Raw genomic sequence first — 23,979 nt, forward strand, 5'->3', positions numbered from 1 at the left:
TTTCCAAAAGTTCATCGAATCCTGAAGCACTGATTTTTTTTTTTTTTGCTGCAGGAATAAATGTATTTCTTGTTGGCAAAAGTATGTTGATTGTAATGGTTCCTATTTTGATTAATAAAGATGTGTTTGTGCCTTGTTATACTGATTTAAAATTTGGGGTCCAAACCACAATTACTATTGCACCAACCTAGTATTTTTTTCAGGCTTCTTTACATGTCTGATAAATTTAAAAATATTTTTTATTTGTATTTAAGTTCCACATATACAGCATTATGGTTCAACATCTGTTTGTACTACAAAGTTATTACCCCCCCACAAGTCTAGTTACCATTCATCACCATACAGTTGATGCCCTTCATCCAAGTCACCCATCTCCCAACACCCTTCTTTTCTGGTAACTAGTAATCTGTTCTTTGACTCTGTTAGTTTTTTGTTTTGTTTATCCATTGGTATGTGCATGTGTTTGTGTTTCAATTCCACATATGAATCAAATCATATGGTGTTTGTCTCACTTTGTCTAACTTACTTCACTTAGCATCATACCCTCAAGGTCCAACCATGTTATAAATGGCAGGATTTCATTCTTTATGGCTGAGAAGTATTCTGTGTGTGTGTGTGTGTGTGTGTGTGTGTGTGTGTGTGTGTGTATGTGTATCTCATGTTCTTTTTATCCTTATATCCATCAGTAGACACTTAGGTTGTTTGCATATTTTGGCTATTGTAAATAATGTTGCAATGAACATAAAAGTTCATATGCCTTTTTGAATTAGTGCTTTTTCTTTAAATACCCAGAAGTGGAATTGTTTTTAATTTTTTAAAGAAACCTCTCTGCTGTTTTCCATAATTGCTGCACGAGTTTACATTCTCACTAATAGTTTAACAGAGTCTCTGCTCCACATACTCACCGACACTCATTATTTGTTGTTCTTTTGATAATCACCATTACTTACAGGTATGAGATGATATCTCATTGTGGTTTTTGCTTGCATTTTCCTGATAATTAGTGATGTTAAGTATCTTATATGTACCTGTTGGCCACTTGTATGTTGTTTCCAGTCTTGAATTCACATCTTTAAACTATTTTGAGTTAATTTGTGTATGGTATAAGATAGTGGTCTGGTTTTATTCTGTTGCATGTGGCAGTCTAGTTTTCCCAGTATGGTTTATTAAAGAGACTATCTTTTCTCCACTGTGTTTCTTTCTTCCTTTGTTATAAGTTAATTATCCATATATACATGAGTTTATTTCTGAGCTCTCTATGTTCTGTTCCGTTGACTCACATATCTGTTTTTGTGCAAGTACCATACTGTTTTAATTACTGTAGCTTTGTAGTATAGTTTGAAACCAGAGAATATGATACCTGTGGCTTTGTTCTTATTTCTCAAGGTTGTTTTGGCTATTTAGAGTCTTTCATGGTTCCATACAAACTTAACAATTAATGTAGTTCTGTGAAATCTGCCATTAGAATTTTGTAAGGGTTGCACTGAATCTGTAGATTGGGTAATCACTGAATCTGTAGATTGGGTAGTATGCGTATTTTAACTATTATTTCAATCCATGAGCATGAAATATCTTTCCGTTTTTTAGTATCTTCAGTTTTTCTCATCCGTGCCTTACGGTTTTCAGTGTACAGGTTTTTCACCTCCTTGGTAAAATTTATTCTTAGGTCTTTTTGCCTGGTAAATATTTATTGGTTGCTAGACATTATGAATTTTATTTTGTTGAATGCTGGATATTTTTGTATTCTGGTAAATATTCTTGATCTTTGTTTTGGGACACAGTTCTTTGGAAACAGTTTTGTCATTCTGGGTCTTGCCCTTAAGATTTGTTAGGTGAGAGAAGTTTAGTGTTTAGTGCTAATTACTTCTCACTGCTGAGACTCTTCTGAGTACTGTACTCATATTTCTGTGAAATGAAGTTTTAAGTGTGGCTTCTGGGAAAGGGAACTCTACATGAGCTCATTCTTCTAATCCTTTCAGGTGGATTTCTTCCTGACCTTAGGTATTTTCCTTACGTGCATGTCCTGATCAATACTGAATGAGTCGAGAGGGTCATTTTGCAGAGCTCCATCATTTTCTTTCCCTGTTACCCTCTTCTCTGTTACTCAGTCTTTGACTCTAGCTACACTAGTCTGCCTGGAGTCTTGGTTCTGTCTCCTTAAGTTGGGGTCCCTCAGACCTTCCTTTGTCACAGCCTGGAAGCTTTTAGCAAAGCTCAGCTTCTGTGTTTTCTCTCTTAGGGATATTTGTTGCTTCGTCATGTCCAGCATCTTGAAAACCATTGTTTGATTTTTGTTCAGTCTTTTATTTGTTTCAGACAAGGGAGTAAAGTTGGTCTCTGCTGGAAGTGAAAGGACTTTCGTTTTAATTAACTTTTAATTATAGAAATCTGAAGCAACTACAAAAATATAGAGAGTGGGATGATGCATCCCCATGTACCCATCACCAATAACAGATGTAAGCATCTGTAATTACCCTCTCGGAGCCAGTGTTGTCTTATCTTCTAACATTTTTCCTCTCTCTCTCAAACCCCCTGAATTATTTTGAACCTAATCATATCATCTCAATCCTAGATATGTTAGTACATTATCTCTATTATATACCTGAGCAGTTCCTCAGAGGAGTAGCCACAATACTGTTTCCATACCTAAAAGTACTTATTTCTTAGAACCTTTTAATGTTATGTTTTCTTTAAGATATTCCTAATATTCTCACAGTTTTGCTTTCTTGTTGTTTTTAACGTTGGTTTGTTTGAAAAAGGATCCAAATAAAATTTACATATTCTTTTTAAATTATGGGGCTGGCCAAAAAGTTCATTTGAGTTTTTCTGTTACAGCTTACAGAAAAACCTGAATGACCTTTTTGCCCAGCCGTACAGCAAGATGTTGCTGCTGCTTCTGCTGCTAAGTCGCTTCAGTTGTGTCCAACTCTGTGCAACCCTATAGACGGCAGCCCACTAGGCTCCTCTGTCCCTGGGATTCTCCAGGCAAGAATACTGGAGTGGGTTGCCATCTCCTTCTCCAGTGCATGAAAGTGTAAAGTGAAAGTGAAGTCCCTCAGTCGTGCCCAACTCTTCGCGACCCCATGAACTGCAGCCTATCAGACTTCTCCGTCCATGGGATTTTCCAGGCAAGAGTACTGGAGTGGATTGCCGTTGCCTTCTCCCACAGCAAGATGTTAGGAGGGGCGAAATTGCATATAGAAACAAACCTCATACCTGCCAGAGATGTTCAGAGGGCTCAAACAGACCCCAGGACCCAGAGACTCCACAGAGACTGAGACAGAACTGTGTTTGAGTGTCTCCTGCAGAGGTCCAGGTCAGCAGTGGACTGCTGCAGGGGCAGGGTCTCTGGGTGCAGCAGACCTTGGTATGGCGTAAGCCCCCTTGAAGGAGGTCGCCATTAACCCCACCATAGAGCCTCCAGAACTTACACAGGATTGCGAAAACAGACTCTTGGAGGGCACAAACAGAACCTTGTGTGCACCAGGACCCAGGAGAAAGGAGCAGTGACCCCACAAGAGACTGACCCAGACTTACCTGTGAGTGTCCAGGAGTCTCTGGCAGAGGCGTGGGTTGGCAGCAGCCTGCTACAGGGTTGGGGGCACTGAGTGTAGCAGTGCATGCATGGGACCTTTTGAAGGAGGTCGCCATTATCTTCATTACCTCCACCATAGTTTGGCCCCAGATAAATAACAGGGAGAGAACACAGTTCCACCCATCAATAGAAAATTGGATTAAAGATATACTGAGCATGGCCCCGCCTATCAGAATAAGACCCAGTTTCCCCCTCAGTCAGTCTCTCCCATCAGGAAGCTTCCATAAGCCTCTTATCCTTCTCCATCAGAGGGCAGACAGACTGAAAACCACAACCACAGAAAACTAACCAATCTGATCACATGGACCACAGCCTTGTCTAACTCAATGAAACTATGAGCCATGCTGTTTAGGGCCTCCCATCCAAGACGGACAGGACATGGTGGGGAGTTCTGACAAAATGTGGTCCACTGAAGAAGGGAATGGCAAACCACTTCAGTATTCTTGCCTTAAGAACCCCATGAACAGTTTGAAAAGGCAAGAAGATAGGACACTGAAAGATGAACTCCCCAGGTCAATAGGTGTCCAATATGCTACTGGAGATCAGTGGAGAAATAACTCCAGAAAGAATGAAGAGATAGAGTCAAGGCAAAAACAACACCCAGTTGTGGATGTGATTGGTGATGGAAGCAAGCTCCACTCCTGTAAAGGGCAATACTGCATAGGAACCTGGAATGTTAGGTCCATGAATCAAGGCAAATTGGAAGTGGTCAAACAGGAGATGGCAAGAGTGAACATCGACATTTTAGGACTCAGTGAACTAAAATGGACTGGAATGGGTGGATTTAACTCAGATGACCATTATATCTATGACTGTGGGCAAGAATCCCTTAGAAGAAATGGAGTAGTCATCATAGTCAACAAAAGAGTCCAAAATGCAGTACTTGGATGCAGCCTCAAAAACGACAGAATGATCTCTGTTCGTTTCCAAGGCAAACCATTCAGTATCACAGTAATCCAAATCTGTGCCCCAGATCAGTAATGCTGAAGAAGCTGAAGTTGAATGGTTCTGTGAAGACCTACAAGACATTCTACAACTAATACCCCAAAAAAGATGTCCTTTTCATTATAGGGGACTGGATGTAAAAGTAGAAAGTCAAGAGATACCTGGAGTAACAGGCAAATTTGGCCTTGCGGTACAGAATGAAGCAGGGCAAAGGCTAATTTCCAGCAACACAAGAGAAGACTCTACACATGGACGTCACCAGATGGTCAATACCGAAATCAGATTGATTATATTCTTCGCAGCCAAAGTGGAGAAGCTCTATACAGTCAGCAAAAACAAGACCGGGAGCTGACTGTGGCTCAGATCAGGAAATCCCTATTGCTAAATTCAGACTTAAATTGAAGAACATAGGGAAAGACCATTTGGGTATGACCTAAATCAGATCCCTTACTATTATACAGTGGAAGTGACAAATAGATTCAAGGCATTAGATCTGATAGACAGAGGGCCTGAGAACTATGGACGGAGGTTCATGACACTGTACAGGAGACAGGGATCAAGACCATTCCCAAGAAAAAGAAATGCAAAAAGACAAAATGGTTGTCTGAGGAGGCCTTACAAATAGCTGTGAAAAGAAAAGAAGCGAAAGGCAAAGGAGAAAAGGAAAGATATATCCATTTGAATGCAGAGTCCCAAGGAATAGCAAGGAGAGAGAAGAAAGCCTTCCTCAGTGACCAATGCAAAGAAATAGAAGAAAACAAAAGAATGGGAAAGATTAGAGATCTCTCAAGACAATTAGAGATACCAAGGGAACATTTTAGGCAAAGATGGCCACAATAAAGGACAGAAGTGCTATGGATCTAACAGAAGCAAAAGATATTAAGAAGAGGTGGCAAGAATACACAGAAGAACTGTACAAAAAAGACCTTCATGAGCCAGATCACCACGATGGTGTGATCACTCACTTAGAGCCAGACATCCTGGAATGTGAAGTGAAGCGGACCTTAGGAAGCATCACTGTGAACAAAGCTAGTGGAGGTGATGGAATTTCAGTTGAGCTATTTGAAATGCTAAAAGATGATGCTGTGAAAGTGCTGCACTCAGTATGGCAGCAAATTTGGAAAACTCAGGAGTGGCCACAGGACTGGAAAAGATCAGTTTTCATTCCAATCCCAAAGAAAGGCAATGCCAAAGAATGCTCGAACTACTGCACAGCTGCACTCATCTCACACACTAGTTAAGTAATGCTCAAAATTCTCCAAGCCAGGCTTCAGCAGTACGTGAACCGTGAACTTTCAGATGTTCAAGCTGGATTTAGAAAAGGCAGAGGAACCAGAGATCAGATTGCCAGCATCCGTTGGATCATTGAGAGCAAGAGAGTTCCAGAAAAACATCTACTTCTGCTTTATTGACTATGCCAAAGCCTTTGACTGTGTGGATCACAATAAACTGTGGAAAATTCTTCAAGAGTTGGGAATACCAGACCACCTGACCTGCCTCTTGTGAAATCTGTATGCAGGTCAAGAAGCAACAGTTAGAAGTGGACATGGAATAACAGACTGGTTCCAAATCGTGAAAGGAGTCAAGGCTGTATATTGTGGCCCTGCTTATTTAACTTATATGCAGAGTACATCATGAGAAACACTGGACTGGATGAAGCACAAGCTGGAATCAAGATTTCTGGGAGAAATATCAGTTATCTCAGATATGCAAATGACACTACCCTTATGGCAGAAAGCAAAGAAGAACTAAAGAGCCTCTTGATGAAAGTGAAAGAGGAGAGTGAAAGAGTTGCCTTAAAACTCAAAATTCAGAAAACGAAGATCGTGGCATCTGGTTCCATCACTTCATGGCAAGTAGATGCGGACACAGTGAGAAACTTTATTTTCTGGGGCTCCACAATCACTGCAGATGGTGACTGCAGCCATGAAATTTAAAAAGGTGCTTGCTCCTTGGAAGAAAAGTTATGACCAACCTGAGCAGCATATTATAAAGCAGAGACATCACTTTGACAACAAAGGTCCATCTAGTCAAAACTGTGGTTTTTCCAGTAGTCATGTATGGGTATGAGAGTTGGACTATAAAGAAAGCTGAGCGCCAAACAATTGATGCTTTTGAACTCTGGTGTTGGAGAACACTCTTGAGAGTCACTTGGATTTCAAGGAGGTCCAACCAGTCCATCCTAAAGGAAATCAGTCCTGAATATTCATTGGAAAGACTTATGCTGAAGCTGAAACTCCAATACTTTGGCCACCTGATGCAAAGAACTGACTCATTGGAAAAGTCCTTGATGCTGGGAAAGGTTGAAGGCAGGAGGAGAAGGGGACAACAGAGGATAAGTTGATTGGATGGCATCACCGATTCAGTGGATGAGTTTGAGCAAACTCCTGGATTTGATGATGAACAGGGAGGCCTGGCATGCTGCAGTCCATTGGGTCACATAGAGTCTGACACGACTGAGTGACTGAACTAACTGAAACAATTCCCTTGCACTTTGGACTCAATTAGTCTTTTGACATCATAAACCATATTGTAACAGGAACTTTCTCTTTGGTTTCTCTAGCCCCATTCACTGCTTCTCCTTCCTATAGCCACCAGTTTTCTCCTACCAGCACTTTTGATCCATGTTGCTTCTTCCTAAAACGTACATATGGTGATGCCGATCTTAAGCTCAAAAACCTTCAATGAATAAAGAAGGTGCAAAGTAGTACATGTGCTTATGCATCTATAGACTGCCTGAAGAAGCCTACGGAAGTTACTGACACTGATTGCTTTCTAAGAGGGAAGCTAGATGACTGAAGTGAGAAAAATACAGATTTTTCCTATTTTGTTTGAATTCTTTTATTTATGTAATTATGTTTATTCATTTTAAGTAAAAAGAAAAAAATTTAAATAAATACTAAGTTATAAGAGTATGAACTTGGTATTCAGGAATCTTCTACTCTGTGGCTACCCTTTCCCTTTTGTTTCCAGCCGGGATGCACCTCACCTGGGCGGTGTTTAACAGAATGTTTCAGCATGGTCTTGGTTCTTACAGAGTCTGGAGATTACTACCAGTATTGACGCAGGGTCCCAGGATTCTGAATTTCCTGTAGTGCTTAGTGTGGTTCTACCTAAAATGCCTTTAGGCCACCTTTGAGGATCATTTTTCTCCCCAGGGAATCTAATATTTTATCCATTCTTTGATTTTGTGTTCTGCCTAAGTTTTAGTTTTCCCATTCCTTTGATATGCTATTCTTTCTATACTAAATATGTTTTTCATTTGTCTTTACCTGTCCATTAAAACTATATTGCCTATTTTTAGGTATTTGTATGTATAAATTATTTTTCCCTTGAGATTTGAGCTTTTTGGGGGGAGAGATATACTTTCTGGAGTTTTTGTAATCTTTATGAAGTTTGACTCTGTGTGTTTTGATAAAAAGGGATATGATAATGTAGCTACTCAATATATCCTGGATTGTTGTGGCAATTAAAATTAATGCTTGTTAAGGAATTTTAAAACAGTATGTTATGTGGATTATAGTGTGTTATATGATGCTTTATATGTAGTAGGGATTCATTCAGTAAAGTTTTTGAAATATTTGGAGTATTGATGAATAAATCAGTGAACATTAGTCTTCGTTTTCAGAGATTAATGTAAATACAAACTAGGTTTTGTTTTTTTTCACAACCGATATTCATTAATCCATTCAAGAAATAATTGTTTCCTGTGCACTGGGCAGTAGTGAGTTTTCAGGAGCACATGGTGACTAAAGACCGTGCTCTTTTAAGAAGTTTGCATATATACTTACTTACTGAAATATGAGTTCTGTAAGAGTAGAAAAGGGAGGAGCCTAAATTAATTTTGCTGAAACAGTAAATGTCAGCTTTATCTGATTGAAAATGAGTCTGCAGGATGTCCTGTGGTATACCAGATTATTATTATTTATTTTGCTTGCTCTTGAAAAAGATTTGGCCACTGTATCCAACATGATAATCTTAGCTGCCAACATAGTTTTTCCGAATAGTAGCAATAATAATCAGTGATTGTCTTTACCTCATTTAATGGGATTTTGTTAATATTTTATCCATTCTTTGGTTTTGTGTTCTACCTAAGGTTTAGTTTTCCCATTCCTTTGATGTGCCATTTTTTCTATACTAAATATCTTTTTTGTTCATCTTTACTTGTCTGGTAAACCTGTATTGCCTGTTTTTAGGTATTTATATGTGTAAATTATTTTTCACTTGAGATTTTGAACTAATTATGGGGAGAGACATACTTCCTGGTAAATTTGTGTAATCTTTATGAAGTTTGACTCTGTGTGTTCGTCTGTTAATCTCTGAGAGCTTGAAATTGAGTTTTGTTGTTTCAAGTGATGGTTCTGCTTATATAATGATTACTGTGAAGTTAAGTATATAGCAGCATTTCTGTTAGTTGAATTTCACTGTTAGGATTAGGAGAGAGGCTTCAAAATTTGTCTAATTCCCGAATTTAATATTTGTGATTTTGTATTTAGAATTGTTTTTATTTCTCTATGTATTAGGTATTAACTCCACAAAAGTTGGAATTGTTACGAGCCCAAATACAACAAGAGCTGGAAACTCCAATGAGAGAACGTTTTAAGAATCTAGATGAAGTAAGTAATTTGTATTTATATTTTCATTAGACTGTGAAAGGCTTGATGAGAAAAGCATCATTTTCCTACTCAAAAGCCCTGCAGTGGCTTCCATTCTTACTCACAGTCCTTATAGTGCCCTTCAAGACTGCACAGGATAAGATCCTGTTCCTCCCTCCACATTAACCTTGTTGGTGTTTCTTTGTTACTCTAGAAGTGGTGCAGTTCGAGACTTTGCCGTAGCTGTTACTCCTGCCGTGTGTCTCTTGGTTAACTTTCTCATCTTCAAGGCAACTGAAATATCACCTTCCCAGTGAGGCCTACTTTGACCTACTGCCTCCATTTAATATTGCAGCCTGCCTTTCCTATCACTCTTTAGATTTTTGGATGCCCATTTACCCTGCTCTACTTTTAATTTTTCTCTAATATTTATAATCTTCTAAATATGCTATATATTTATTTGTTTTAAATTTTTTCTCTTTACAACTGCTAGAATGTAAGTTGCATGAGAAGAGGAACCTTTATTTGTTTTGGTTGACTGTTATAGTCCAAATTCCTGAAACTCTTAGCATACAGCAGGTGCTCAATTAATATTTGTTGAATGAAAGAATGAAATTCAAGCAACCTCAGAGAAGTGAAAATTTATTAGTTTTTCTTCAAATTGAAATGTCTCCTCATATGCAATGTTAGTATAATTTGACTAATTGTTTGGTAAAGGAACAGGAAAAGATGAAAAATACTGACTATATTAGGTACTATGCTCGACATTTTATATATTGCATTATTTAATAAATATACTGAACCTTTTACATGCAAATGAATATTGTCCCCTTCACAATGGACCCTTTTGGAAAGTTGTAGTCTAGTGCTATTGCCATTGATAGTTGTGGAATAGTTGTGGAATCCTCTTTTCCTAATGATTTTCTGGCTTGATAAAGTCTTTTTTTGGATATCATCCTTGTTGGTAACCAAAGCATTACAGTTTAGTGGTAGTAAACTATTTTGGGGGCTCCAAAATCACTGCAGATGGTGACTGCAGCCATGAGATTAAAAGACGCTTACTCCTTGGAAGAAAAGTTATGACCAACCTAGACAGCATATTAAAAAGCAGAGACATTACTTTGCCAACAGAGGTCCATCTAGTTGAGGCTATGGTTTTTCCAGTAGTTACGTATGGATATGATAGTTGGACTATAAAGAAAGAGTGCCAAAGAACTGATGCTTTCGAACTGTGGTGTTGGAGAAGACTCTTGAGAGTCTCTTGGACTGCAAGGAGATCCAACCAGTCCATCCTAAAGGAAATCAGTCCTGAATATTCATTGGAGGGACTGATGTTGAAACTGAAACTCCCTATACTTTGGACACCTGATACAAAGAACTGACTCATATGAAAAGACCCTAATGCTGGGAAAGATTGAAGGCAGGAGGAGAAGGTGCCGACAGAGGATGAGGTGGTTGGATGGCATCACTGACTCAATGGACATGAGTTTGAGTAAACTCTGGGAGTTGGTGATGGACAGGGACGCCTTTCGTGCTGCAGTCCATGGGGTTGCAAAGAGTCGGATACAACTGAGAGACTGAACTGAACTGAGTAGATTTAATTTGGGGATATAACAAAATCACTTAAACCTGAGTTAGATGATCAAGTTAAGTGAAAGGATTTTTTTTTTAAACCAAAATATGTCCATAATAAAATCATGAAACCCATTTTCTTGGTCAATAAACTGGCTTAGAAATCTTTCAACTGAAGATTTACAGTGAGCTGAGTATTTTAGGAGGCATGCTTTCCTTATTAATTCCTTATTAATTTCTTGATACATGTTGAAATAGTGTCTCCTTCTTCTTGCTCTTTTGCCTAAGTTTTTATTGAGATTCAGAATGCTATCAACTTTTTAGTGTTAGGGATCAGAATTGGATCATAGGTACTGCATGTGTTGTTGGTTAGTCAGGAGGGTTGAAGTTATACTTCAGACTGGTGTGTTGACTTGGACTTTCATTATAACATTTGATTGAACCTTAGGTTATTATGCTAAGCATTCAGATAACCATTTACATACTTAGAATTCATCCTTTCTGACTTTTAAGATGGTATTTTATGTTATAGAATTAGTTTTTATTATTATTATTTTTTAAAATTTGAATGTAATTGCTTAACAATATTGACTGTACTGCAGTGTGAATCAACTGTATGTATATACCCTCCTTTTTGAGCCTCCCTTCCACCCCCACCCCCCATTCCACCTCTTTAGGTTATCACAGAGCACTGAGCTGAGCTCCCTGTGGTGTATAGCAGCTTCCCACTAGGTAGCTATTTTATACATGGTAGTGTAAATATTTCAGTGCTACTTTCTCATAGAATTAATTTTTAAAATCTATTTTGAAAGGTGTGTTACATTCTTAAATATTATTTTATTAAGCCAAGAAGTCAAAACTTCTGACATGCTACACTTTTCTATTATGAGAATCAATGAGGAAATGAGATTAATGATAATTTGCTTTATTAATACCCTTTCAGGAGTGTGCTAATTCTGTTTGTAGCATTCTTGTCATGAGGACTTTTCCAAATTTTGTTTATACTTCTGTTAGGCTTATTTTTTACTTTTAGAATGGCTTTCAGTATAAAACAGTTTAAATTTTTTGCAAAAGTGATTTTTGAAGTAACTAGAAATTTCATTTTTAAATTTGTGATAAATTACAATCTTTTTAAATTTAGGAAGTGGAAAAGTATAGAGCTGAATATAATAAGCTTCGCTATGAACATACATTTCTCAAATCAGAATTTGAACACCAGAAAGAAGAATTTGCACGTATTTTAGAAGAAGAAAAAATAAAACACAAATCAGAGGTGAGTGACTGATTATTACTGGTTTAGTCGTTATGCTACTAATGAATAAAATTTTATGATTATATATTTTTTGTGAATCCCAACTTAGAGCTGATTGCATAATTGTTTTATTGGCTAATAATTATATGGCTAATATTTGTCATTTTCATCTGCTCTATAGCAGCATTTTTCTTGTGAATGTTCTTTTTTGATGTTAATTTTTCTTCTTTCCCTCTTTCCTTTTGCCCCAGTTAATGAAGATGCATAGCCACAGAGACAGACTTCTCTTTGCAAATACAGTTTATCTGTATGATTGCTTGGTTAGATACTAGATACTGCTAGATCCCCCTCTACTTATTAAAATCAAATCAAATTCAGGAGAGCTCTGGCTGTCAGCCCGTGTGCCTTATTTCCACTGATAAAAATTAAGGAGTTTATACCTTAGGGAGTGCCCATCACCCTGAACATTGTGCCCCTCACCATCACTGTGTTCTTCCTGACATCTACAACCGTAACAATGCCTGTAGTCTACAGCCATATTCTGTGTCTGTTGAATTAGGCGGCCTCTGTGCTCATTTTGTGGTTTGTCTCCTAAATTTGCCAAAAATGAAATTTGTGTTTCTTATTCCTCATGTTATTTTTAGGTGATTTTTCAGGATGGAAAGATAAATAACAGTTTTCTGTTATGCTATGTTATTGCTATGTTCCCTGCTGGCTCAGATGGGAAAGAACTGGCCTGCAATGCAGGAGACCCAGGTTCAAACCCTGCGTAGGGAAGATCCCCTGGAGAAGGAAATGACAACCCACACCAGTAGTCTTGCCTGGAGAATTCCATGGACAGAGGAGCCTGGCAGGCTACAGTCCGTGGGGTCACAAAGAGCAGGACACAACTGAGCAACTAACACACTTTGATTCAAATAAGAAATCTAATGCTAGTTGAATTTATAAAAAAAAAAATGCTGTCTGTAGTTACGGGGAGTGTTCTGTGTACAAACACATCTTCATCATATGTTTATTGCATTGTCTTTAATTGGAATAAAGAGCTAAAATATACTCTCCTTCCTTTAACATTTACTGGTTAGATCAAACTGATTTCTTTTTATCAGTGAGTAAATTGCTCCATGATTATTTGAAATGTAAGAAGTTGAATGAACCTCAGATCATTTGAGTCCATTAAGAATTTGGTACTGAAAAGACTAAAAATAATTATAAGTCTTTTTCATTAAAAAATTATTTGTGGCCTTTTTTTTTTTTAAACATTTGATCTCACTTCTGTTATGGTCAGTGAAATGGGGCAGGAGTGTCTTATTTTGTCCATTTTAAATGGAAACACTGAAGCACAAGATAAGGGACTTGCCCAGAGTTTCACAGAAACTCATTAGCCAAGTTAAGTGAACTCTGGTACCCCAACTCCCAGCCCAGAGTTTTAAATTTGAAATTACTAATGATTCGAGGTTGCCATGTTAATTAGGGGCCATCTACCACTGTAATGTTGTAGAGAAATGAGTTGATTTCTATTATATAAGATTTTGAATCTATAATAATGATAGATTTAAGGGAACTACATATAAAATTTTTCCTTTGGGAAAAGGAATGATAAAAATTTCAAATTTAAAATGTAGATTTAGTATGTTGAAGAGTAACTACTGAGATTAAAGATAATGGTGCCTTATTTTATACTTTGCTTTTAAAATCTAATGTTGGTTGATGTTTATCTGGTAATGATTATTTGTGCTCTCTTAGTTTTATCTTTTTTTTTTTTTTAAAGAATGAAACATGCATCTGAAATCTGATGGCTATTCTATTTTTCATCCATGAAAGGCCAAATGATAATCATTAAAAATTTTAAGATGCCAGTGGCATCATTAATTTTCTAATTGGAATGTCTTATGATGTTCTTAGAAATCTGGAGATAAATGGCTAGCTCTATGCCATGATTAGTAAAATCTGGAAAAGTAAAATTTTCTAATAAGGCCGAAGTTCTCTCCTTTCTACTTCCCAGTTGATTATGCAGGAGCAGTATTAATTAGTGGATAATTGGTGTCTGCTTTCATTCCATCACTTATCTTTACACTCCAGTTTCTCTGTACAATTAAAGTAAAAACTAGTGAGACGATGTGGATCGCAAAACAGCAGTAAAACTTCAAAGTGAGGCCTACCCTTGCCATCTATCAATTTTACAATTTTAACTGGTATAAAATATATTATCTTGGTGTATTAAAAATAATTGGATTTTCTTGCATTAATTAAGGACTCACACAATAGTTGTACATTTTCACTTCTACAGATGAAAGAAGTTTTGATTCATATGGTAATACTTGAGGAAAATTTTGTTATTAGTGTTTTCCTGAGGAGCATGCTAGGAATTCACATTTTCCTTGTGATATTTTAAATTTTAAAAATTACACGAAGAAGATATCTTATAAAAAAAGATACGCCGTAATTTCTTAGTGCAATTGACTGTAAGCACATATTAAGTCTGGGGTTTTATACAAATGAAATTCTGAAGTTGCATGCATTCTTATTTGGAAGTGGTACTACTGTGTTTTCATTTTATTAGGACTCTGATTTTATATTATTCTGCAAATAGTAATGAAGAGCAGTACAGAGAGTTTTAGGTTCAGGTGATTGTAATGTAGGCTGAATGAGTGAAAGAGTAATCCAGTGAAGAAGTATTAAGATCTTGAGAGAGGGCAGTGAACATTGCACCATATGAAAAACTGATAGAATACATAATGACAGCTCTCTGAGGCTATTCCATCATGTGTCCCAAACTGGCTGTACTCTACCTTGGATTATGTAGGGATCATGAGAAGCCAAAGTTCTATGACAAAAAGGAGAACTTTTCTGGGTCTCTGTTACCACATGCTGTTTTCCTTATAGCACTGGTAGCAGGAGAACTGATCATGCCCTCCTTGTTTGGGTCCTTACGCTGACATGTACATAATCACGTTGGTAGACATCATGAAATCTCTCAGAACACTTTTGTTCTGGTGGGTTCTAAAGTTCTATCTGAAGCGCTGCTTTAGGTCCAGGTGTTTCCTTTATTTAAAATATTCCAAATTCTCTAACTTACACCCTTCTCAGATTACTCTGAACTACATTATAATAGACAAAAGTGAGGGGACTGGATGCCACAATCTTCGTTTTTCGAATGTTGATTTTTAAACCAGCTTTTTCACTCTCCTTGTTCACCCTCATCAAAAGCCTCTTTAGTTCCTCTTCTCTTTCTTCCATAAGGGTGGTGTCATCTGCATTTCTGAGGTTATTGATATTTCTCCCAGCTATCTTGATTCCAGCTTGAGCTTTATCCAGCTGGGCATTTCTCATGATGTACTCTGCATATAAGCAGGGTGACAATATACAGCCTTGATATATTCCTTTCCCAATTTGGAACCAGTCCATTGTTCCACGGAGAAGGAAATGGCAACCCATTCCAGTATTCTTGCCTGGAGAGTCCTGTGGACAGAGGAGCCTGGTGGGCTGCTGTCTATGGGGTTGGACAGAGTTGTACATGACTCAAGTGACTTAGCAGGCATGCATGCATTGGAGAAGGAAATGGCAGCCCACTCCAGTGTTCTTGCCTGGAGAACCCCAGGGACGGGGGAGCCTGGTGGGCTGCCGTCTGTGGGGTCACACAGAGTCGGACGTGACTGAGGGATTTAGCAGCAGCAGCAGCAGCCATTGTTCCATGTTAGGTTCTAACTGTTGCTTCTTGATCTCACTTCTTAGATTCATTTATAGCGATGTGAGCAATCAGTTGTCTCTTGGGCCTTTTTGGCCCAGGCTGCAGTGCATTACTTTAAGTCCTTTTGGCTTAAAGTGAGCCTTCTAAGCTCATCCTGGCTAAAACAACCCCTGGTGGTGTTTATAGCTGTCGTTTTTAACTTTCTTTCTCTCTCTTTTTTTTAAACAACTGAATTTTTTTTTTTTTTTTTTGAGTTAAATCATCTAAAGAAACCCCATATATAAAAAGAGGAGCTGGTATGGTTAACAACAAAGTTTTGTTAGTAGGGGATAGGGAGTTGGAGAGATCAGCGAAGGGAAAGAATGAGTTTTACTCTGATTACTTGGACCCTCATTCCTGGAGGTGAGAGACCTCTGAAGTGCCTTAGAGGTTAGGAAGCAGCTTGAAATCTCCTGATGCTGAGGTGCTTGGGATCCAGTCGCAATGGTTGGCATGAATAAAACCATTGGTCTTTCTGTTCAACAAGTTCCCTGGTGATTTGTCATTACCCTGGGGTAGTGATTTTCAGTTCTTTCTTGCATCTGAGAATTAAGAACTAGGCCATCACTACAACTGGGGCTTTAATAAACTCTCAGCTATCATTAAAACTCTCATCAGTCACATTTGTAGTTAGTAATATGGACAAGCAGCTTTTTTTAATAAATTAAGTTGCTTTGGACTAGATGATTTTATTAGTGTAGATATAGCCAAAGAATTACTGTCAGATGAGGAAAAGCTTAGGAGTAATGAGCATATTGATCTTGCATAAGTCCCTATAATGTTCTGATGAATTTTAAAAATACTTGACATATTTTAAATTATTCTGTAGTATTATTTTTAATTTTGAACTTTAGCCAGCATCTGATGAAGCCCTGTGCCAAACACCATGAGGAGATGGAGGGAGAAAAATAGGACAGGATCCTTGCCCTCACATTTCAGTCATGCCAAGTACAGGATGAAGAACGTGACATTTTAGGATTTTTTTTTTCCTTTCCTTTTTCATTCACCACCTGAACTTTTTTGTTTCATATTGTGCAATTTCAAATTTTAATTTGCTGACTTGTAAAGCATGTTTATGACTGAAAATTTGATAATTTAAGGTTGTATGTTTTCTTTCAAATTATTATTAGATTGCAAGATTGGAGGAAGATAAAGAACTCCTTAACCAATTGCACAGTGTTGATCCCACAAGAGAGAGCAACCGAATGGAGCAACTTGTTCGAGCAAAAGCCCATTTGCATCAGAAATTAAAAAGTTTAGAAGCTGAAATAGCAGAATTAAGAGCTGAAAAAGAGAATTCTAGTGCTCAGGCAGAAAATGTCCAAAGAATTCAGGTGCGGCAGTTGGCTGAGATGCAGGCTACAGTCAGATCCCTGGAGGTAAGATTTTAATTGCTTCCCGGTAGACTATGGCATCCTTTTTCTTTTTCTATTTGAAGTGCAGTTGACAGACCTTTGATTTTTAGAGCATAAATATGTGCTCACCACTTTAATGCTGACGCATTTGTGGAATACCAAGAGTAGATATACTTTCTGTAAAGAAGAAAGCTCTTGATTGAAGCAATAGCTATGCTACCACATTTACAAAGGGATTGTTTATTCTTTGGGAGTCATGTCACCTAGCTGAACTGTTTTAACTCTTATAATGCCACAGAGTAGAATATTCAAAAATTTTTTTAAAAAATTGAGTTTCTGAAGACTAAAATCATCTCAAACCAGAAAGAGCAATTTCTTTCTAGTTATTCCCTTACGCTGTGATTTAAGATCTTAAAATCATAAATCCTGTTTCAACAGAAATACTGCGTTTATGTCTTATGACAGCTTCATGCCAGAGTAACAAAATTCAGCTTGGCTGCTAAAGCATATAAAGCCTTTACTGAAGTATTCCTAAGTTCATTAGGGAAAGAAAAGAGCTGTCAGAGCTACATTGGTACTCTTAGGTATTCTCCTATGAAGTTCTGGGTTTCCATTGTTGGAAAGGAAAAACTTTTACTTTATCCTCTTAGGTTCAGTGTTTGAGGATTGTGAGTTAAACTGACAACAGATAGATTAGCAAGAGAAAAGACAGATTTTTATTCATGTGTATAAACAGAAGTTCACAGAAAAATGTGACTCAGAGACAATTGTAATTTGGGGCTTATACACCATTTTATGGAGAAGGCAAGCCACTGCAGTACTCTTGCCTGGAAAATCCCATGGATGGAGGAGCCTGGTGGGCTGCCGTCTATGGGGTCACACAGAGTCAGACGAGACTGACGCGACTTAGCAGCAGCAGCAGCACCATTTTAATGAGGAAAAGAGATGGGGAGAAAGGACAATTATAGGAAAACAAATGACTTTTAGGAAAGATAAATGGGCCCTTAGGAAAACAAATGGGAGATGTGACAATTTTGTGATGATGTTTGTGTAGGTGATTTCTTATCCTGGTGGTGGTGTCTCCTGTGATAGAAATTGATCTTCCCTAGTTATGAAACCCTTGGGGAAGGGAGTTCTAACACTTAAGTTCTTTTTAGAGGCTCTGCTTTTAGACAGATAAGAGGAGTTCAAGGAAAAAGTTTTTCCTGTGTCTTCTGATTCTCAGAAGACTTCAGCTCAAAGTAATTTTTATGTCACAGTGGCAAATTCTGGACCCCTTTATCATTTTATTTAGATAATGCTTAGTGTCTTACATGAAGCCAATATACTAGTTTCATAGTTTTTAAAAATTTATTTATTTTGAGCAATCTGAAATGTTTTGTTTTCAGAATGTTTCAAAATAGTTGTGAAGTGATTTGAACTGGAGGGAAATTAGTGTGCACGTAGTTTTTATTTAAAATCCGATATCCAAATCCGAAGTAGCGAGTTTTTTCCAGGCTGCCAGCTGGTAAAAGAAGTATCGTAGTATGTTTTGAAGAGTAGAAGTCACCTTTTTGTTTTCCGGAGGAAGCTCCTGGCAGTATTTAGCGGATTCCTGAACTAAAGTTGTCATTGGACAGTATCATTGGACCTTAGACACGAGGCAGTTCAGAATGAAGTGTTTATGTTGCTATCCTTCCATCCTTAACGTATCTCCTCAGTGACAGAGTAAGTGGGATGACTGTGATTTGAGTGTGGTATGTGATCTCTGTGTGAAACTTTGTGTTGAGGTTGTTTAGTGATTATTTTTAGGACAAGTTGAATGATGACATAGGGTGGGAAGTTTATTTGTGATGTTTTCAAAAAAGCCTATGTTTTTATTATTTGTCAGATGAAAATAAGTAAATGGCAGTAGCATGCCTTTCTCTGTTGGGTTTTTTGTTTTTTGTTTTTTTTTGGCTCTCATTGTGCCTGGAGAGTATCATTTTATATGTGAGGAAAATAAGTTTTTGAGTTATTTTTAATGTACTCCTTATATTTAAGATATGTAGGAAATGAGATGTTATAGAACTGAAGCTTATCCTTTAATTGCAAAATGTTTTCATGTTAGCTATTTTGAATAGAAATATTTTTAAAAAGTATTTATTTTTCCCTTTCTAATTAAAGAGTACTATGAATATTACCATCCAGGAATTTTCTTGACAACTTCATTAAGAATTTTTATTATGTGATGAGGTCAGGAACTAAGCTCCAGATTAGTGAGGATTTTAAAATTTTCATCGCTTGGGTTTTTTTTTTTTTTTTCCCCTTAATCTCCATTGATTTTAGGTTTTCAGTTCTCACTTTTTATTTTATTTTATTTTTAAACTTTACAATATTGTATTAGTTTTGCCAAATATCGAAATGAATCCGCCACAGGTATACCCACGTTCCCCATCCTGAACCCTCCTCCCTCCTCCTTCCCCTACCCTCCTTCTGGGTCGTCCCAGTGCACCAGCCCCAAGCATCCAGTACCGTGCATCGAACCTGGACTGGCGACTTGTTTCATACATGATATTATACACGTTTCAATGCTATTCTCCCAAATCTCCCCACCCTCTCCCTCTCCCACAGAGTCCATAAGACTGTTCTATACATCAGTGTCTCTTTTGCTGTCTCGTACAAAGGGTTATTGTTACCATCTTTTTAAATTCCATATATATGCGTTAGTATACTGTATTGGTGTTTTTCTTTCTGGCTTACTTCACTCTGTATAATAGGTTCCAGTTTCATCCATCTCATCAGAACTGATTCAAATGTATTATTTTTAATGGCTGAGTAATACTCCATTGTGTATATGTACCACAGCTTTCTTATCCATTCATCTGCTGATGGACATCTAGGTTGCTTCCATGTTCTGGCTATTATAAACAGTGCTGCGATGAACATTGGGGTACACGTGTCTCTTTCCCTTCTGGTTTCCTCAGTGTGTATGCCCAGCAGTGGGATTGCTGGATCATAAGGCAGTTCTATTTCCAGTTTTTTAAGGAATCTCCACACTGTTCTCCATAGTGGCTGTACTAGTTTGCATTCCCACCAACAGTGTAAGAGAGTTCCCTTTTCTCCACACCCTCTCCAGCATTTATTGCTTGTAGACTTTTGGATCGCAGCCATTCTGACTGGCGTGAAATGGTACCTCATAGTGGTTTTGATTTGCATTTCTCTGATAATGAGTGATGTTGAGCATCTTTTCATGTGTTTGTTAGCCATCTGTATGTCTTCTTTGGAGAATACCACAAATGAGCCCTCCTGTCTACCTGGTAATACATTTTTTCATATCTTCTATGTACTTATAATCCCCCAGAATGCTTATTTGAATTATGTTCACAATAATAGTAAATAGGTATCAAATGTGTGTTTAGGTACGCATTCTCTGAGAGAAGTATATGGGTTTTAGCTTGGTGTGGGGGCTGTTGAAAAGTAAGTTGTCTAGGTAACTTTCTTGCATATTGCCTGGAACAGATCTTTCATTTGAATTCTTCTGATTGCTTTGATAAAACTTGTTACTTTGTATATGTTAATGTTGAGGTTTTGGATAATTGGAGGTAGTGTGATTATTACATTTATTTAATTAGTGCTTATTTCTATATAATTGTGAAAAATTAGCAAATTTTAAAATATTTTGTTTTAATAAAAGGCTGAAAAACAGTCAGCTAAACTACAGGCTGAACGCTTGGAAAAAGAGCTACAATCAAGCAATGAACAAAACACTGCGTTAACTAGTAAATTGCATAAAGCCGAACGGGAAGTAAATACATTGGCCAGTAAAGTAAGTTGTCCTCAGTATCTGCTTTATTCTTTAAAATGCTTGAGACTGTATAATGACAAAGGAATTTTGTGTTTAAGTAGCTTACTTTTCTATGTTGAAGTCTCTTTTTTGGTCTTATTCTACCTTCTAAATACATGTCGAATTTGACCATTCTAACTGCCTTTTATTGTGACCATTCTAGTCTAGTTTTTAGATTAGCCTCCTGACTTGGTCTCTTCACTCTACCCTGTCAGAGCTTTGTGTGATCTGGCCTCTGCAGTCTTTCCCCAGTCCTCATAGTCTGTTTTCCCTCCTGTTCACTTTGCTCTAGCCTCACTGGTCTTCTCACTCTTCTTTGATCAGGCTTCTACCTCAGGGCCTTTGTGCTTGCCTACCTTGCATGATCTTCCCTCACATATGTATATTGCTTCTTCCTCACCTATTTCTGATGTTGCCTTATCAGAGAGGACTTTTGTTTCTTCACTTAGTGAAATACCATCTTCCCTCTTCCTCCACCTTACTCTCTGTCTTTTTTATCTGCTTTATTTTCCTTTATATGTCTTAACGCCATGTGATGAATTTGTTTATTTTTGTCTTTTATATCCCTTTTCCTTCAATCAAATATAAGCTCCAGGAGAACCAGGATGTTGCTTCTGTTACTATTAGATCTTAGCTCCTGGAACAGTGCTGGCACACAGTAGACACTCAATTAATATTTGTTAAATGACTGAATCAGCAGCATTATCTGCATTTTTTTAAAGAATATAGTGGTTTGAGCATCTTTAATATACAGTATTCTCAGAAATTTAGATGTTTTTTCCTCCCTCAAAGGCAGTATATATATGCTATGCTATGCTAAGTCACTTTAGTCGTGTCTGACTCTGTGCAACCCCATAGACAGCAGCCACCAGGCTCCCCCGTCCCTGGGATTCTCCAGGCAAGAACCTTGGAGTGGGTTGCCATTTCCTTCTCCAATGCATGGAAGTGAAAAGTGAAAGTGAAGTCGCTCAATCGTATCCGACTCCTAGCGACCCCATGGACTGCAGCCTACCAGGCTCCTCCGTGCATGGGATTTTCCAGGCTCCAGTAACCAGAAGTAGGATACCAATGATGAAAGTACTTTATAGAATACTGTAGTGAATATCAGCACTGGGGGGAGTCCGACATTCAAATTACATTTCTTCCCCTTACTAGCTGTGTGATCTTGGGCAATTTACTTTCTCTATGAAGACTTTAGCATTTTCTTTTATGAAAGAAGACTAATACTTTATAGAGTGTGGCAGAGATTAAATGAGATATTCTGCACTTAGATATAAAGCACTTAGCATAAGACTAATATATACCCTGAATATACCTATATTAGTAGTACTTGGGGCAGCTCTAAGAACTTGAAAATAAAACTGATTTCTGTCAATGAGATCATGTATTATATTTCTATTAGAGTAATGTAAAATCATCTTAAAAAAAGTTTCTAGACCATAGGGAACTTACCATAGTCTGGTAGAAATATGTGGACTTATCTAGAGAAGTAATGTATTCATCATAAATTCCTTGTCCAGAGTCAAACAGTGTTTATAACAGAAGAAAGAGATAGTTTTAGTTGGCAGAGTGTGAGTATTCTGGTCCCACTGAAGAGATTATTCTTACTGTGGAAAGGAATACCTCAATCTGTTTTAAGTTGTGGCTATGAAATAATCAATTCCTCCCATTCCTTTGGTTCTGATTGCATTATCCTAAGCAGCTTTCTCTGAAATTTTTGGTACAGGGAGAGAATGCACTGGTCCTTCAGGGTTAGAATATTCTAGTTTCCATTACAGTTTTTTGTTCATGATTAATAAACTGACTTTCTGGTTTTATAGATCACTTTTTGTAAGCTTCAGTAGTGTGAACTTTGTAAACTTTAGTAATCTCTCTCTGACCTTGAGAGTTGTCTTTAAGTGTAGTGACAAAATTGGATTTCTGTGTCTGAAAGGCCAAAGCCATAATATTAGATATATTAGATGCCATCCTTGGAAGATAGTCTACCCAGTTTTTTCTGTGGCAAATACATATATTTTCCACTTTCAGACTTATTAACATACATTGCTAAGAGTTGCCTGTTTTGTTAAAGGCACATTTGCATTATTTTGCATATAAATGGTCTATTAGAAACCACCCATCAACTTTAGACAAATCAAGTTTTCATTTGAGATCTTGCATTATAAAAATATTTTGTTGGAAGGATAAATTTTAAAATAATGTTTTAAGCATTGTCACAGTTTTCTTTGCAACTTGAAATTTTCATCAACATTTTGTAGTTCTCACAAATGATTGCTTGCAATGCAAAGGAACACCTGGGGTGTTTTTGTCTAAATTATTCAGATTTGTAAATGTTTGTTAGGTTTTGAACAGTTATGTCACGTAACTATCAATGTCTTGGATTAAAAAGTATTACCAAAAAAAAAGTATTACCAAAGATGGCCTAAAAATAATGACCTTAAACATATTTTATATTCAGTTAGATAAATTCTTCTGTTACCTCTTGAGGTGTTTGAGCTTTAGGACTCCAATAAAATGTATAGTTTTAAGGAAGTCATCCCACAGAGTTATCCTTATTATGTAAGTTAATAAGGTCATTCCATCTCTGACCTTTGAAAAAGATCAGAGTTTGAATACTGTCTCTTTGGAATTTACTTGAAGAGCTTCTTGAGTAATACATTTTTTCAACTATATTTGAATTTCTTGCTTACGCATATTGTTTTCTTGTGTGTTTTTGTGTAATTTAACAGATTCTGAACCCTTATAAAATGCCTGTTCTTGCTACTTTGTTATACTTCTTAAAGTTTTATTAATACTAGCTAATATTCTCTGAATATTAATACTTCTCTTGTGTCAGAAGCATAAAGCAAATTCACAAAGACTAGAATCTACATGGAAAACACATTGTGGAAAAAACAAACAGGGTAGCTTGGCCCTGGGAAGTTAAGAAGACTATAAATCTTTTCAAATTATGTGCGACATTTTAACTTGTACATTTTATTTAAGAAAAGATTCCTGGTTTTCCTAAAGTTTTTGGTGTTTGAGTACAAAAGTTAAAAACTAGGAATCTAGAGGCAGAAAGAAACTATTATACCCATTTGGGATTTGGTTCATATTACTCATAGAAAGTACTTTTATTTGTCATAACTCAGTA

The 23,979-nt window shown here is 37.2% G+C and overlaps 1 protein-coding gene across 2 annotated transcripts in view; it reads left to right on the plus strand.

Moving 5' to 3' along the window:
* The window catches only part of CEP83 (centrosomal protein 83), a 139,921-nt gene that overhangs the window by 72,800 nt on the left and 43,142 nt on the right, over positions 1–23,979 (plus strand). For both annotated transcript variants that reach the window (XM_027543148.1, XM_027543149.1), the window contains exons 4-7: positions 9,064–9,156; positions 11,849–11,980; positions 16,817–17,065; positions 20,697–20,828. In XM_027543148.1, coding sequence (XP_027398949.1) covers positions 9,064–9,156; positions 11,849–11,980; positions 16,817–17,065; positions 20,697–20,828 — 606 coding nt within the window. The remainder of the gene's footprint in view (positions 1–9,063; positions 9,157–11,848; positions 11,981–16,816; positions 17,066–20,696; positions 20,829–23,979) is intronic.

Source organism: Bos indicus x Bos taurus, chromosome 5, assembly GCF_003369695.1.
Source record: "Bos indicus x Bos taurus breed Angus x Brahman F1 hybrid chromosome 5, Bos_hybrid_MaternalHap_v2.0, whole genome shotgun sequence".
NCBI lineage: Eukaryota > Metazoa > Chordata > Mammalia > Artiodactyla > Bovidae > Bos > Bos indicus x Bos taurus.